At 50.7% G+C, this 13,432-nt stretch overlaps 1 protein-coding gene across 1 annotated transcript in view; it reads right to left on the reverse strand.

Annotated features, from left to right (window-relative positions):
• The window catches only part of LOC144503050 (hemicentin-1-like), a 390,871-nt gene that overhangs the window by 273,743 nt on the left and 103,696 nt on the right, over positions 1-13,432 (reverse strand). Inside the window, exons 12-13 of the mRNA XM_078227553.1 lie at positions 11,543-11,684; positions 1,749-1,876 (exon numbers count right to left, since the gene is read on the reverse strand). Coding sequence (XP_078083679.1) covers positions 1,749-1,876; positions 11,543-11,684 — 270 coding nt within the window. The remainder of the gene's footprint in view (positions 1-1,748; positions 1,877-11,542; positions 11,685-13,432) is intronic.

Below are 13,432 nucleotides of genomic sequence, written 5' to 3' on the forward strand. Positions count from 1 at the left end.
AACTGGAGCACCCGGAGGAAACCCATGCAGACACGGGGAGAACGTGCAGACTCCACACAGACTGTGAGCCTAGGCCAGATTCAACCCGGGCCCCCCCTGGAGCTGTGAGGCAGCAGTGCGAACCACTGTGCCACTCCATGTAGCCTTATGTAGCTCGGGCACAATTTGGAAATTTTCTGCATTCCACCCGTTAATAATTATTAATATAAGTACAAATTAAAGACAAACATATAAACTAATAACTGACAGAAGGACATGAGAAATAGGGGCAGGAGGGGGCCATTTGGCACCTTGGGTCTGGTCTGCCATTTAATCAGATCAGGACTGATCTGATTGTGGCCTTAACCACTCCTGTCATCTTTGCCACCGCCATCCCTCACCCTCTCCCCTCTACCCCTCACTGTCACCTCCTCCCCCCACCCCTCACCCTCCCCCCCCACCCCTCACCCTCAGCCCCTCACCCCACCCTTCAACCTCACCCCATCACCCCACCCTTCACTCTCTCCCCCTCACCCCGTCCCCCTACCCTCTCCCCCCACCCCACCCCTCACCCTCTCTCCCCACCCCTCACGCTCACCCCACCCTTCACTCTCTCCCCCTCACCCCGTCCCCCTACCCTCTCCCCCCACCCCACCCCTCACCCTCTCTCCCCACCCCTCACGCTCACCCCACCCTTCACTCTCTCCCCCTCACCCTCACCCTCTCCCCCTCACCCCCACCCCCCAACCCACCACTCACCCTCTCCATCCCCCCACCCCCACCACCCTCCTCCCACCTCTTACCCCTTCCACCCTCCCCCCACGCCCTCCCCCTCCACCCTCCCCCACCCCCTCCACCCTCCCCCTCCCCCCTCGACCTCACTATCAAACAAAAATCTGCCTTGAATACATTCACTGACCCAGCATGCACTGCTCACTGACGACAAGCATTCCAAAGACTAACAACCTCTTGAGAGTTAAAGTTCCTGCACAACTCTGTCACAAATTAGAGACCCCTTATTGTCAAACTGCAGCCCCTTCGTTCTACAATCCTCCACAAGGGGAAACAGCCTCCCACCATCCACCCTGTCAAGCCCCCCCCCCCCCCCCCCCACCCCCCACCTCAGAATCTCCATCTTTCAAAGAACAAAGAAAAGTACAGCGCAAGGACAGGCCCTTCGGCCCTCCAAGCCTGTGCCGGTCCTCATGCGCTCAGGCATCACAGGGGGCAACAAGAGTTGGACATGAACCAAAAGAAAAGTGGCAGAGCACGAAGAAAAGGGGACAGGTCCCGTCTTTGTCCGACCCCAAAAACTCAACTGCCCTTCCTCGGACCGTATCCCTCTATTCCCTCCCTATTCATGTACCCATCCAGATGCCTCTTAAATGTTGCTAATGTGCCTGTTTTCACCACCTCCTCTGGCAGCGCGTTCCAGGCACCCACCACTCTGCACGAAAAGCCTCCCCCACACATCTCCTTTAAACCTTCCCCCTCTCACTTTGAACCTGTGCCCCCCCTAGTAATTGACACTTCCACCCTGGGAAAAAGCCTCTATCCAATCTGTCCACGTCTCTCATAATTTTGTAGACCTCTATCAAGTAGTCTAAATTTCATGTATCTCTAAATTGATTTTGCTCCTATCCTGTATTTTGGCAGCTTAAATTCAGAGCAAGTACCACGCAGCCAGACCCAATTCCCTGTTTCTCTGTCTGAAGGTAGATCTGACAGCAGTTGTTACTCCGGATGCACACCACATTTGCTCCCCTTACCAGAGTACGTCAACTTCACTTCCTTCCGGTCTGTTCCGACTGCGTTTGAGGCGAGGCAGGTGTAACTCCCAGCATCCTCTGGGACAGAGTCTTTTATTATTAAAGTACCAAACTCGCTGACGGTGAATCTGGGAGAAGAATAAAAATGGACAGAATCCAAATTGAAATCCTGGGCCAGACACGGGGGGTGGAAGGGGAGAGGTGGGGGGAGGTGCCGTGTTCACACCTTACACCTTAAGCCTTAAACAGGTGCATGAACTTGTGTCAAATCTCTCAACAGATATGAAGGATATACGTTGCATCTTGCCCGACTGACCACAGGAAAATAACTGCCAAGCATAATTAACAGACAAATATTTAGTCTGTATAAATTTATTTAAAGGACAGGTTGGCACTTTCAATACAATGGAAACAAAGGAGTATTTATTTATTAGTGTCACAAGTAGGTTTACATTAACACTGCAATGAGGTTACTGTGAAAATCCTCTAGTCGCCACACTCCGGCGCCTGTTCGGGTACACTGAGGGAGAATTTAGCATGGCCAATGCGCCCAATCAGCACGTCTTTCGGACAGTGGGAGGAAACCAAAGCACCCGGAGGAAACCCACGCAGACACACAGGGAAAATGTGCAAACTCCACACAGACAGTGATCCAAGCCGGGAATTGAACCCGGGTCCCTGGCGCTGAGAGGCAGCAGTTCTAACCACAGTGCCACCGTGCCGCTGTAGTTGTCACCCACCCCATTGGCCATCCCTGGGACAAGAATAAAGGAGCGCAAGAATAAAATTTCAAAGCCAATAAGGCCGGGGAACAAATACTTCGGAAAATATTTCCAAGACGCCCCTCAGGGAATGGAAACCAGTCCATTACACCATCTGCTGGGAGGTCATAACATGGGGTGTCGAAGGGTAGCTAAGTGTTAAACAGGACATTCCTTTCTCTCTCCTTCGGGCTGAGGGATGTGTATATGCTTTCCATCCCGGGCTTCTGAATGGAGCACACGGTGAGAAGACCACCCAACCTTGGGAATAACATTAGGCATGTTAGTGACCAACTTAACCTGAGGTTCAATTGCCGTCCTGGACCTACACGGCAAGGTTGAATCCATTTCCAGTTTGACCTCATTTTTAAAAAAAAATTACATTTGAACAAGTAATGGGGAGCAACTAATCAAAAAACACAATTTATTGAAGTGAGAGCTATTAGTGTGCCCGTTCTAATGTTAGATCACCAGTAGCCTGAGTCAGCGCCAAGAGTAGTAGCTGCTTAGAATTCCTCTTGAGTTTAGCGCCATGTTATTCTTGCAGAAGTAATTATTCTGAGATATTATCCTTGCCAGAAACTCTGGCAAGAATGTAAATTTACTAAAAACAGTGCACAAGTGAGCCCTTTCCTCAGGATTCACCGATAACCTTCTTTCACCGCTGTGATTTTTAATTTATAATGATTGTTTTGCAAATTGGCCCTCTTTACTTTGTCAACGCAAGTGGTTCTTTATGCTGGCCAACCTTTCTGCCTTCATTGTAAATCACATTATTATTGGCCAACTTTTCTGTATTCAAGTTTCTGTTTACACATTAGCCTCTAGCGTGACCTTGACGAGGGTTACCGGCCGGAATTCTCCCATCCCACCCGTCACTGGAATTTTAGCGGGCGGGTTGCAGAGACTGTGAAACGCCATTGACGGTCAGGTGGGAATTTCCGGCTTTTAGACCAGCGCGGCTGGAGAATTCCGCCCACCATCTTTTTTTTCAACCGGATCATTGGCTTCTCCTCACACCCATCCGGCGTTTTCTCCATGCGGTGTAGGAGCAGAACCAAGTGCCGAGTAGAAACATGCGTGTTGCGTGCAGAGGTGACGCTACCTCACAACCAGAGCCATCATGTTAACTCTACATTAAAACTCGCTCGCCACCCTCATGCCAACTCCCCTCGAAGCTGCACCCTAGCGGGTACATCCACATCCAGGCTTCTCGCTTCCTGCTTCCGATTGTATCTTTTGTATAAGAAAGGCGATGGCCTAGTGGTATTATCGCTAGACTATTAATCCAGAAACTCAGCTGATGTTCTGGGGACCCAGGTTCGAATCCCATCACGGCAGATAGCGGAATTTGAATTCAATAAAAAATAATATCTGGAATTAAGAATCCATTGACAATTGTGGAACCATTATTGGAAAAACCCATCTGGTTCACTAATGTCCTTTAGGGAAGGAAATCTGCTGAGCTTACCTGGTCTGGCCTACATGTGACTCCAGAGCCACAGCAATGTGGTTGACTCTCAACTGCCCTCCAAAGGCAACTAGGGATGGGCAATAAATGCTGGCCAGCCAGCGACGCCCATGTCCCGCTAATGAATGAAAAAAAAAAGAAATAGGAGCAGGGGTCGGCCTTACGGCCCCCTCAAGCCTGCTCTGCCATTCAATGGTGGCATAGTGGTTAGCACTGCTGCTTGACAGCTTCCGCGACCTGGGTTCAATTCCTGGGTTGGGTGACTGTGTGGAGTTTGTACATTCTCCCTCTGTCTGCGTGGGTTTCCTCCCACAGCCTAAAGATGTGCGGGTTAGGTTGATTAGCCAAGCTAAATTGCCCCTTAGTGTCCCGGGATGTGTAGGTTAGAGGGATTAGCGGGTAAATGTATGGGGTTACGGGGATCGGGCCTGGATGGGATTGTGGTCGGTGCAGACCAGATGAGCCAAATGGCCTCCTTCTGCACTGTCGTGCTTCTTATAAGATCATGGCTGATCTTCTGGTCCTCTTTCTTGCAGAAACCCAATTCCCTTAATTCCTGAGTGTCCAAAAATGCATCAATCAACATCTTAAAAATACTTAACAACTGAACAGCCACCAGCCTCTGGGGTCGAGAATTCCAAAGATTCACAACCCGTTGAGTGAAAAAGAGTCTCCTCATCTCAGTCTGAAATGGCCGACTCCTCATCCTGAGACAGCGCCCCCTGGTTCTAGACCCTGCAGGCAGAGGAAGAAGCAACCTCCTCGTACCCTTACCCTTCCAAGCCCTCTCTGAATTTCCTAAATTTCAAGGAGGTGACCTCGGATCCTTATGAACCCCAGAGAACCCAGACCCCATTCTATCCACTCTCTCCTCACAAACAGCCCTCGGCCAAGGGAGTCAATCGAGCGAAATTTTGTCACAGCCTTTCCAAGACAAAGTAAATCCTTCCTTCGCTAGAGAGACCAAAGCTGTCCACAGTTCATATCCAGTTCATAAAGCCTCTCCTCATTCTGACTGCCAAATTCTATCACACTTCTTTGTGTTAAATTTTAGCTGCCATGTGTTGGCCATGTGTGTTGTAATGATTCAGGAGAAAGAGCGTCTGGAAAGGAGGCACATCACTAACCTTCAGAGCCAATCCGGCAGGAATAGTGCCAGATGCTGCAGTTAAATGTAGTAATGCTTAGTAATTGTGTGAAGTCTCACACTTGCTACCAAATGAGCCCCGAGTTGGGGATGACTGGAGGTGGGCTTTCAACAAGTGAGATGAACTTTAACCTTTAAAGGTAGTACATTAATCATGAGTGATGTTAATCTTCATGTGGATTGAGAAAATCAAATATGCAGAGGTAGCCATGTGGAAGAATTCATAACGTATTCAGGACAGTTTCCTAGAACAACCACCGACACTCAGTAGCAGCAGTGTGTACTATCTACAAGATGCACTGCAGCAATTTACCAAAGATCCTGAGACAGCACCTTCCATCTGGAAGGACAAGGGCAACAGATACACAGGAACACCATCACCTGCAAATTCCCCTCCAAGTCACTTATCATCCAGACTTGGAAATATATCGCCATCCCTTCTCAGTTCCTAACGGCATTGTGGGTCAACCCACAGCAGGTGGACTGCAGCGATTCAAGGAGGCAGCTCACCACCACCTTCTCAAGGGCAACAAGGGATGGGCAATAAATCCTGGCCAGCCAGCGACGCCCATGTCCCACAAATGAATAAAAAAAAGAACAAGATGTTGTGGATCCAACCAGGGATCAGGTTATTTTAGAGTGGCACTGCTGCCTCACAGCACCAGGGACCTGGGTTCAATTCCGGCCTCGGGTCACTTTGTGTGTGGAGTTTGCACGTTCTCCCCGTGTCTGCGTGGGTTTCCCCCGGGTGCTCCGGTTTCCTCCCACACTCCAAAGTTGTGTGGGTTAGGTGGACTGGCCATGCTAATTTGCCCCTTAGTGTCAGGGGGACCAACGGGGTAAACACGTGGGGTTACGGGGATAGGGTGGGATTGTTGTCGGTGCAGACTCGATGGGCCGAATGGCCTCATTCTGCACTGTAGGGATTCTATGATTCTGACAGAGGAGCAGAGTGTGCACGGATGGGTTTTAACGGTGGGTGGGGCTGCCAATCCCAGCAGATCAGTCACCTTTAGTAACCGCAAACAGGCCGTCGCAAAACTGAGGCTCGGGTCTCATTCCAGTCTGGCACAGAGAGCTGAGGGGAGGGGGACGTGAGGGTGAGGGGAGGGGAGGGGAGGTGGAGGAGGAGGGGAGGGGGAGGGGGAGGGGGGAGAGGGGAGTGGAGGGGAGGAGGAGGGGGACATGAGGGGAGGGGAGGGGAGCTCAGGGGAGGTGGAGGGGAGGGGCGGAGGGAGGGAGAGGGGAGGGAGACGAGGGAGATGGGAAGTGAAGGAGGCGAGGAGGTGAGGGGGAGGGGGAGGGGAGGAGGAGGGGAGAGGCGGGGAGGGTGAGGGGAAGGGGGAGGAGAGGGGGGAGGGGAGGAGGAGGGGTGCTGAGGGGAGATGGAGGGGGAGGGTTGGGGAGGTGAGGGGGAGGGGGAGGAGAAAGGGAGGGGAAGGGGAGGAGTAGGGGAGGGGGAGGGGGAAGGAGAGGGGGAGGGGCGGGGGAGGGGTGCTGAGGGGAGAGGGAGGGGAGGGTGAGGGGAGGGGGAGGGCAGGGAGAGGAGGGAGAGGGGAGGTGAGGGGGGGCAAGGTGGTGAGAAGGAGGGGAGGAGGGGAGGAGGAGGGGCGGGGAGGGGGAAGGGTGGTGAGGAGGAGGGGGAGGGGTGGGGTGGTGAGGGGGAGAGGGGAGGGAAAGGGAGGGGAAGGGGAGATGTGGGGGAGAGGAAGGGAGAGGGGGAAGGTGAGGGGGAGGGGAGGGGTGGGAAAGGGGGTGGAGAGGGGAAGGGGAAGGGGAAGGAAGGGGAGGGGGAGGAGAGGGGGAGGGGAGGGGGAGGGGAGGGGGAGGGGAGGGAAATGGGGAGGGAAGGGGGAAGGAAGGGGAAGGGGAGGAGAGGGGAGGGGAGGGGAAGGGGGAGGGGGTGGGGAAGGGGGAGGGGAAGGGAGTGGGGATGGGGAGTGGGGAGGGGGAGAGGGAGGGGGAGGGGGAGGGGAGGGGGTGGACAGGGGAGGGGGAGGGTGGGGAGGGGGAGGGGTGGGGAGGGGGAGGGGAAGGGGAGGGGTAAGGGAGGGGTAGGGGAGGGGTAGGGGTGGGGGGAAGGGGGAAGGGGAGGGGGAAGGAGAGGGGAAGTGGGAGGGGGAGGGGAGGGGGACGGCAAGGGCGGGGAGGGGAGGGAAGTAGGGAAGGGGTGGGGAGGGGGTGGGGAGGGGGAGGGGGTAGGGATGGGGAGGAGCGGGGAGGGAGAGGGGGAGGGGAGTGGGAGGGGGTGGGGAGGGAGAGCTGAGGGGGAGGTGAGACCGAGGTGGGGAGAGGGGATCAAAAGGCTGGGTAATGCTGCAGATTACAATGATTTTTGTGAGGGGACAGAATCATTCATCATCCACACGGAACCCCCAAAATTACATTCACAGCTGATGTTTTTAGGACTCACCCCACAGGATCACCGGTGGAACACGGTGCGACGTGATTGGTTCTGACCAGAATGGTAAACGGGGACCAATGTTATTTCAAACACGTTCATGAGATACAGGTGTCGCTGGCAGAACGGGATTATTTCCCATCTACTCTTGTCCCTGGGAGGCTGCTGCTGAGTAAGAATGCATGTTGTGCAGGTACAGGTGAACACAGTAAATTGGACCCAGCGACTGCGAAGGAACGGTGATATATTTCCGAGTCAGGATGGTGTGGGTACTTGCAGGTGGTAATGTTCCCGTGTATCTGCTGCCCTTGTGCTTCCCGTAGCAGTCACGGGTTTGGAAGGTGCAGTCGAAGGAGGCTGGGCGTGTTGTTGCAGTGAATTAAGCTGCTGTCAATGTGTGTCAGTGATGGCGGGAGTGAATGTTTCAGCTGGTGAATGGGGTGCTGATAAAGTGGGGCTGCTTTGTCCTGGTGGTTTCCAGTTTAGTTTAGTTCAGTTTTTAGTTTTTTTTATTAGTTACAAGTCAGCTTACATTAACACTGTAATGAAGCTACTGTGAAAATCCCCTAGTCGCCACACTCCGGCGCCTATTCGGGTACACTGAGGGGGAATTTAGCATGGCCAATCCACCTAACCAGCACGTCTTTCGGACTGTGGGAGGAAACCAGAGCACCCGGAGGAAACCCACGCAGACACGGGGAGAATGTGCAACCTCCACACAGACAGTCACCCAAAGCCGGGAATCGAACCCGGGTTATTGGCGCTGTGAGGTAACAGTGCTAACCACTGTGCCACCGTGCCATCAGATGGTGTCAAGCTTCTTGATTGTTGTTGGAGCTGCACTCATCCAGGCAAATGGCGGGTATTCCATCCCATTCCTGACTTGCGCCTTATAGATAGATGGTGGATAGGATTTGGGGAGTCAGGAGATGAATTACTTGCCACAAAATGTCCAGTGTCCGACCTGTTCTTGTAGCCCACATGATTTTTCTAGTTGGTCCAGTTCATTTTCTGGTTAACTCTGCCATTCAATAAGATCATGGTCTATCATCTGTCTAAATCCCACTTTCCTGCCTTATCCCCCACAACCTGGTTAATGGTGGCTTCTCCAGGATGGTTGAGGATGCAGCAATGGTAATGGCAATAAGTGTCAAGGGGAGGTGGAGGAAACCTCTCTTGTTGGAGATGGTCATTGTCCGTACATCATAGGACCCCACTGTTCAAGCTGAAATTGGCTTACCCCCAGAAGCAAGCAGTTCAGCCACCATGGAAGTGGCATCCCAGGTTACTGAGTGGGACGTTGCACATTGTGGAATAAGGGTTGTGGGGGATAAGATAGGAAAGTGGGATTTAGACAGAAGCTAGACCATGATCTTGTTGAATGGTAGAGTTGGTTTGAGGGGCTTTTTTTATGTTGCAGAGGTTTATTTATATCATCTATGTAGGTTAGAATTTACAAAACAGAAAATATGGTTTGCCAAATAAAGCAATGTCATTTACATAAAGTTTAAAGTGGCCACTTTAGACCATAAGGTACAGGAGCAGAATTAGGCCTTTTGGCCCATCAAGTCTGCTCCGCCATTCAATCATGGCTGAAAGGTTTCTCAACCCTATTCTCCCACCTTTTCCCCGTAACCCTTGATCCCTTTACCAATCTAGAATCCATCTCTGTCTTAAATACACTCAATGACCCGGCCTCCACAGCATTCTGTGGCAATGAATTCCATAGATTCACCACCCTCTGGCTGATGAAATTCCTCCTTATCTCGCTTCTACTCTGAGGCTGTGCCCTTGGATCCTAGTCTCTCCGACTAATGGAAACATCTTCCCCACGTCCACTCTATCCAGGCCTTTCAGTATTCTGTAAGTTTTATTGAGTGTGAGAGGCTGCTTCTATTAATGGTTGCCAAGGTTTCCACTTGGCTATTTTATATGCCAGAGAAAGTTCATTCTCAGCCTGTGAAATGACTTCCTCTATCTGCCCGCGGTTGATTTTGTCTTCTAGTTTTTGAACATCACACTCCGATTTTACCAAGTTAAACCGTTCATTGACGGACTGCCCGATGTAATTACTGCATTCTGAGAGATGGATTGCAGGACAGTAAGGATCCTGGAGTACAAACCTCTCAATGTCCCCTGAGAATTCTGGGCCACAGCAAGACCCACCAACCCAGTCATATTCCTCAGGATTCTGGCTTTTGGCACCCAGGCTCCAATTACTAAGCCTATCAGTCCCATTTATTTATTTATTTATGTGTCACAAGTAGGCTTACATTAACACTGCAATGAAGTTACTGTGAAAATCCCCGAGTCGCCACACTCCGGCGCCTGTTCGGGTACACTGAGGGAGAATTTAGCATGGCCAATGCACCTAACCAGCACGTCTTTCATACTGTGGGAGGAAACCGGAGCACCCGGAGGAAACCCACGCAGACACGGGACGAACATGCGGACTCCGCACAGACAGTGACCCAAGCTGGGAATTGAACCCAGTTCCCTGGCACTGTGAGGCAGCAGTGCTAACCACTGTGCCACCCTGAGAGACTGTTAACATCCTGTTTCCACTGATTTTGGCAGGTTCAATTTGACTCGATAGATTGCAGAAGGCACTCGGTCATTAACTTGTCAATGCTGCTTTGTTCCTGCTGTTGTCTTCCAGCCTGCGCCACAGGTAGTGAAGAACTGTCATTCCTTAACTTGCTAGATGCTGTCCATATCATAATTTTGGGCTCCACAATCACCTCTGCAACATAAATAACACTCCAGCCTTGACTTGCATGTTTTTACAAAAAGCTCAACTTTTTGAAACCGCAAAGGGGCCTCAGGGCGAAAAACTTCTCGCCCTATCAAAATATCAAATTGGAGGCGGGATGGGGGCTGGTTATCTCCAACGAGGTTGCAAAACGCTGCGAGCCAAAACCAACATCACAAGCTTTCAGCGAAGGACCTTGGATTTATGAGGGACTTTATCACATCTTTGGGACATTCCACACACTTCACGACCAATGAATTACTTTTTGAAGTGCTCTCGAGACACTGGACTTACGGTGGTAAGCACCGCAAACTATACACTTTAAAATTCACCACTAGTAAAGGGCCAATTAATCACACAACCCAACTTTGAAAGTATTTGAATAGCAAAGTACACTAACTTAAGACCTGAAATCATGCGTGCCGATCTAAGGAACACAGTTAATGGGCCGATGGCTAGGTGAGGGAAAGCTATTTTCACACAGCGAGCGGTCAGGATCTGCACTCTCTAAGAGTGCGGTGGAGGCAGATTCAATTGTAACTTTCAAAAGGGAATTGGATAATTATCTGAAGAGAAAAAAAACAGCAGGGGGAAAGGTGAAGGGAGAGACTAATTAAGTTGCCCAAGCAGAAAGCTGGCAGAGGCAAGGTGGGTCGAATGGCCTCCTTCTGTGCTGTAGCAATGCTGTGATGCGTCTTAAATTGGAATCAAAGATCGTCTAACAATTACCAATTAGCTCGCATCAAACTGTTCAGCAATCCAAACACCATGGAATTATGGAGTCCTAGCCATCAATCCCAATTTAAAAACAAATAAAGTTTATTTATTAGTGTCACAAGTAGGTTTACATTAACACTGCAATGTAGTTACTGTGAAAATTCCCTAGTCGCCACACTCCGGCACCTGTTCGGATACACCGAGGGAGAGTTTAGCACAGCCATTGCACCTAACCAGCATGTCCTTCGGACTGTGAGAGGAAACCGGAGCACCCGGAGGAAACCCACGCAGACACGGGGAGAAGGTGCAAACTCCACACAGACAGTGACCCAAGCTGGGAATCAAACCCGAGTCCCTGGCTGCGTGGCAGCAGTGATAACCACTGTGCCGCCTTGCTGCCCACATGGGGAAGGAAGGAAGTTGTTCAGTAGAACACAGTGAGTTCGCTCTGTTAGTGTGCTCCGCAGTGAGGGAGGTTCAGACTTTCCTCCATTTACAGCAGGACAGCACTCTGAGGAGAGATGAGTAGAATGGAGGTCTCTTACCTGTGGTTATTTGTCACTAGTGCACCCTGGTGAATCCAGACAACTCCAGGATCTGGGTAGCCGGTGGCAACACAGCTGATTCGGATCTCCGCCTCTCTGACAAAACTCTGCGAGCTGGGGCTGACAGAAACCCGTGGGGCCTCTGCAAACAAACAGACAAGAAGGTTCCGGAAGGGTGACCCGTCTCCATTTATTATGCAAAGTAAAAGCAGAAAACGCTGGAAATGCTGAATGTGGACAGAGGAACGGAGCTTACATTCCTGAGGTGAAAGATCATTGAATTGAAATGTTAACTTCATTCACTCTCTCCACACAGACGCTGCCCGACCTGCTGAACATCTAGAACATTCTTGCTATCTATGCAGTTGGGGCCCATTTAAGAGAGCAGGTCAGGTAACCCAGGGGAGTCAGTCTTGGACGGACAGTGCAATGAGGGCGGCCCGGTGGCACAGTGGTTAGCTGCCTCACAGCACTAGGGACCAAAGTTCAATTCCCGGCTTGGGTCACTGTCTGTACCAAGTCTGCATGTTCTCCCCGTGTCTGCGTGGGTTTCCTTCCGCAGTCCGAAAGATATGCTGATTAGGTGCATTGGCCGTGCTATATCCTCACTCAGTGTAACCAAACAGGTGCCAGAGTGTGGCGACTAGGGGATTTTCACAGTAACTTCATTGCAGTGTTAATATAAGCCTACTTGTGACACTAATAAATAAACTTTAAACTAAATTGTTAGGATGTTAAATAAACTGTTCCTTGTTTGAATTATACCGACCTACCTCGTGGTCTTTTTGTAGTTTATAATTAGACTCCAAACATAATAATTTTTATTTTTTTATTTCAGATTGGCTGCAGGGTTCGGCTGTTGTTGCGTCTTTAGTTATTTTTAGCATCCCATTAGCACAGGTCCTAACATGAAGCTCTCCACTACCCTCTGGAAAAATCCCAATAAAACATCGACAACCCCTCCCAATAACTTATTAGATATTCATTTATTTATTAGTGTCACAAGTAGGCTTACATTAACACTGCAATGAAGTTACTGTGAAAATCCCCTAGTCGCCGCACTGGCGCCTGTTCGGGTACACTGAGGGAGAATTTAGCACGGCCAATGCACCTAATCAACACGTCTTTCAGAGTGTGGGAGGAAACCGGAGCACCCGGAGGAAACCCACGCAGACACGGGGAGAATGTGCAGACTCCACACAGACAGTGACCCAAGCCGAGAATGGTTGCTTAACGATACAATAACTCACACTAAAATACCAGAGGCGAGAGGAAATCGTCGGAAGAAGGCGAATCATTAAGGAGCAGCTATCCTAAGTTTTCACCTCATCAAACAACCTGTCAACATGTCCATCAGATTCTAAACCGTTGTTCATGGTTTTCCCTGGTAACTTATTATGTGAAGTTACTGCATTTCAAACGAACCTTCCACCCAATGTCACTTCCTCCTTCTTATTTCATAGAATCATATGGGACACAAGGAGGCCATTCGGTCCATCATGTTTGCCCTGACTCTGCAACAGAGCATCTTACCCAGACCCTATACCCTTAACCCAACATATTTACCCTCTTATCCCCCCCAACCTTTACAATCTAGGACATTACGTGGCAATTTAGCATGGCCAATCCACCTAAGCTGCACATCTTTGGACTGTGGGGGAAATCGGAGCACCTGGAGGAAACCCACTCAGACGCGAGAAGAATGTGCAGATTCCACAAGGACAGTGACCCAAGCCGGGAATCGAACTCGGGTCCCTGGCGCAGTGAGGCAGCAGTGCTAACCACTATGCCACCGTGCCGCTCTCAAATTATCATTAACTCTTGTTACACTGTGTAATTCACTCGAACTATTCTACAAGCATTAGAATCATAGAATCCTACAGTACAGAA

Source organism: Mustelus asterias, chromosome 13 (genome assembly GCF_964213995.1).
Source record: "Mustelus asterias chromosome 13, sMusAst1.hap1.1, whole genome shotgun sequence".
Taxonomy (NCBI): Eukaryota; Metazoa; Chordata; class Chondrichthyes; order Carcharhiniformes; family Triakidae; genus Mustelus; species Mustelus asterias.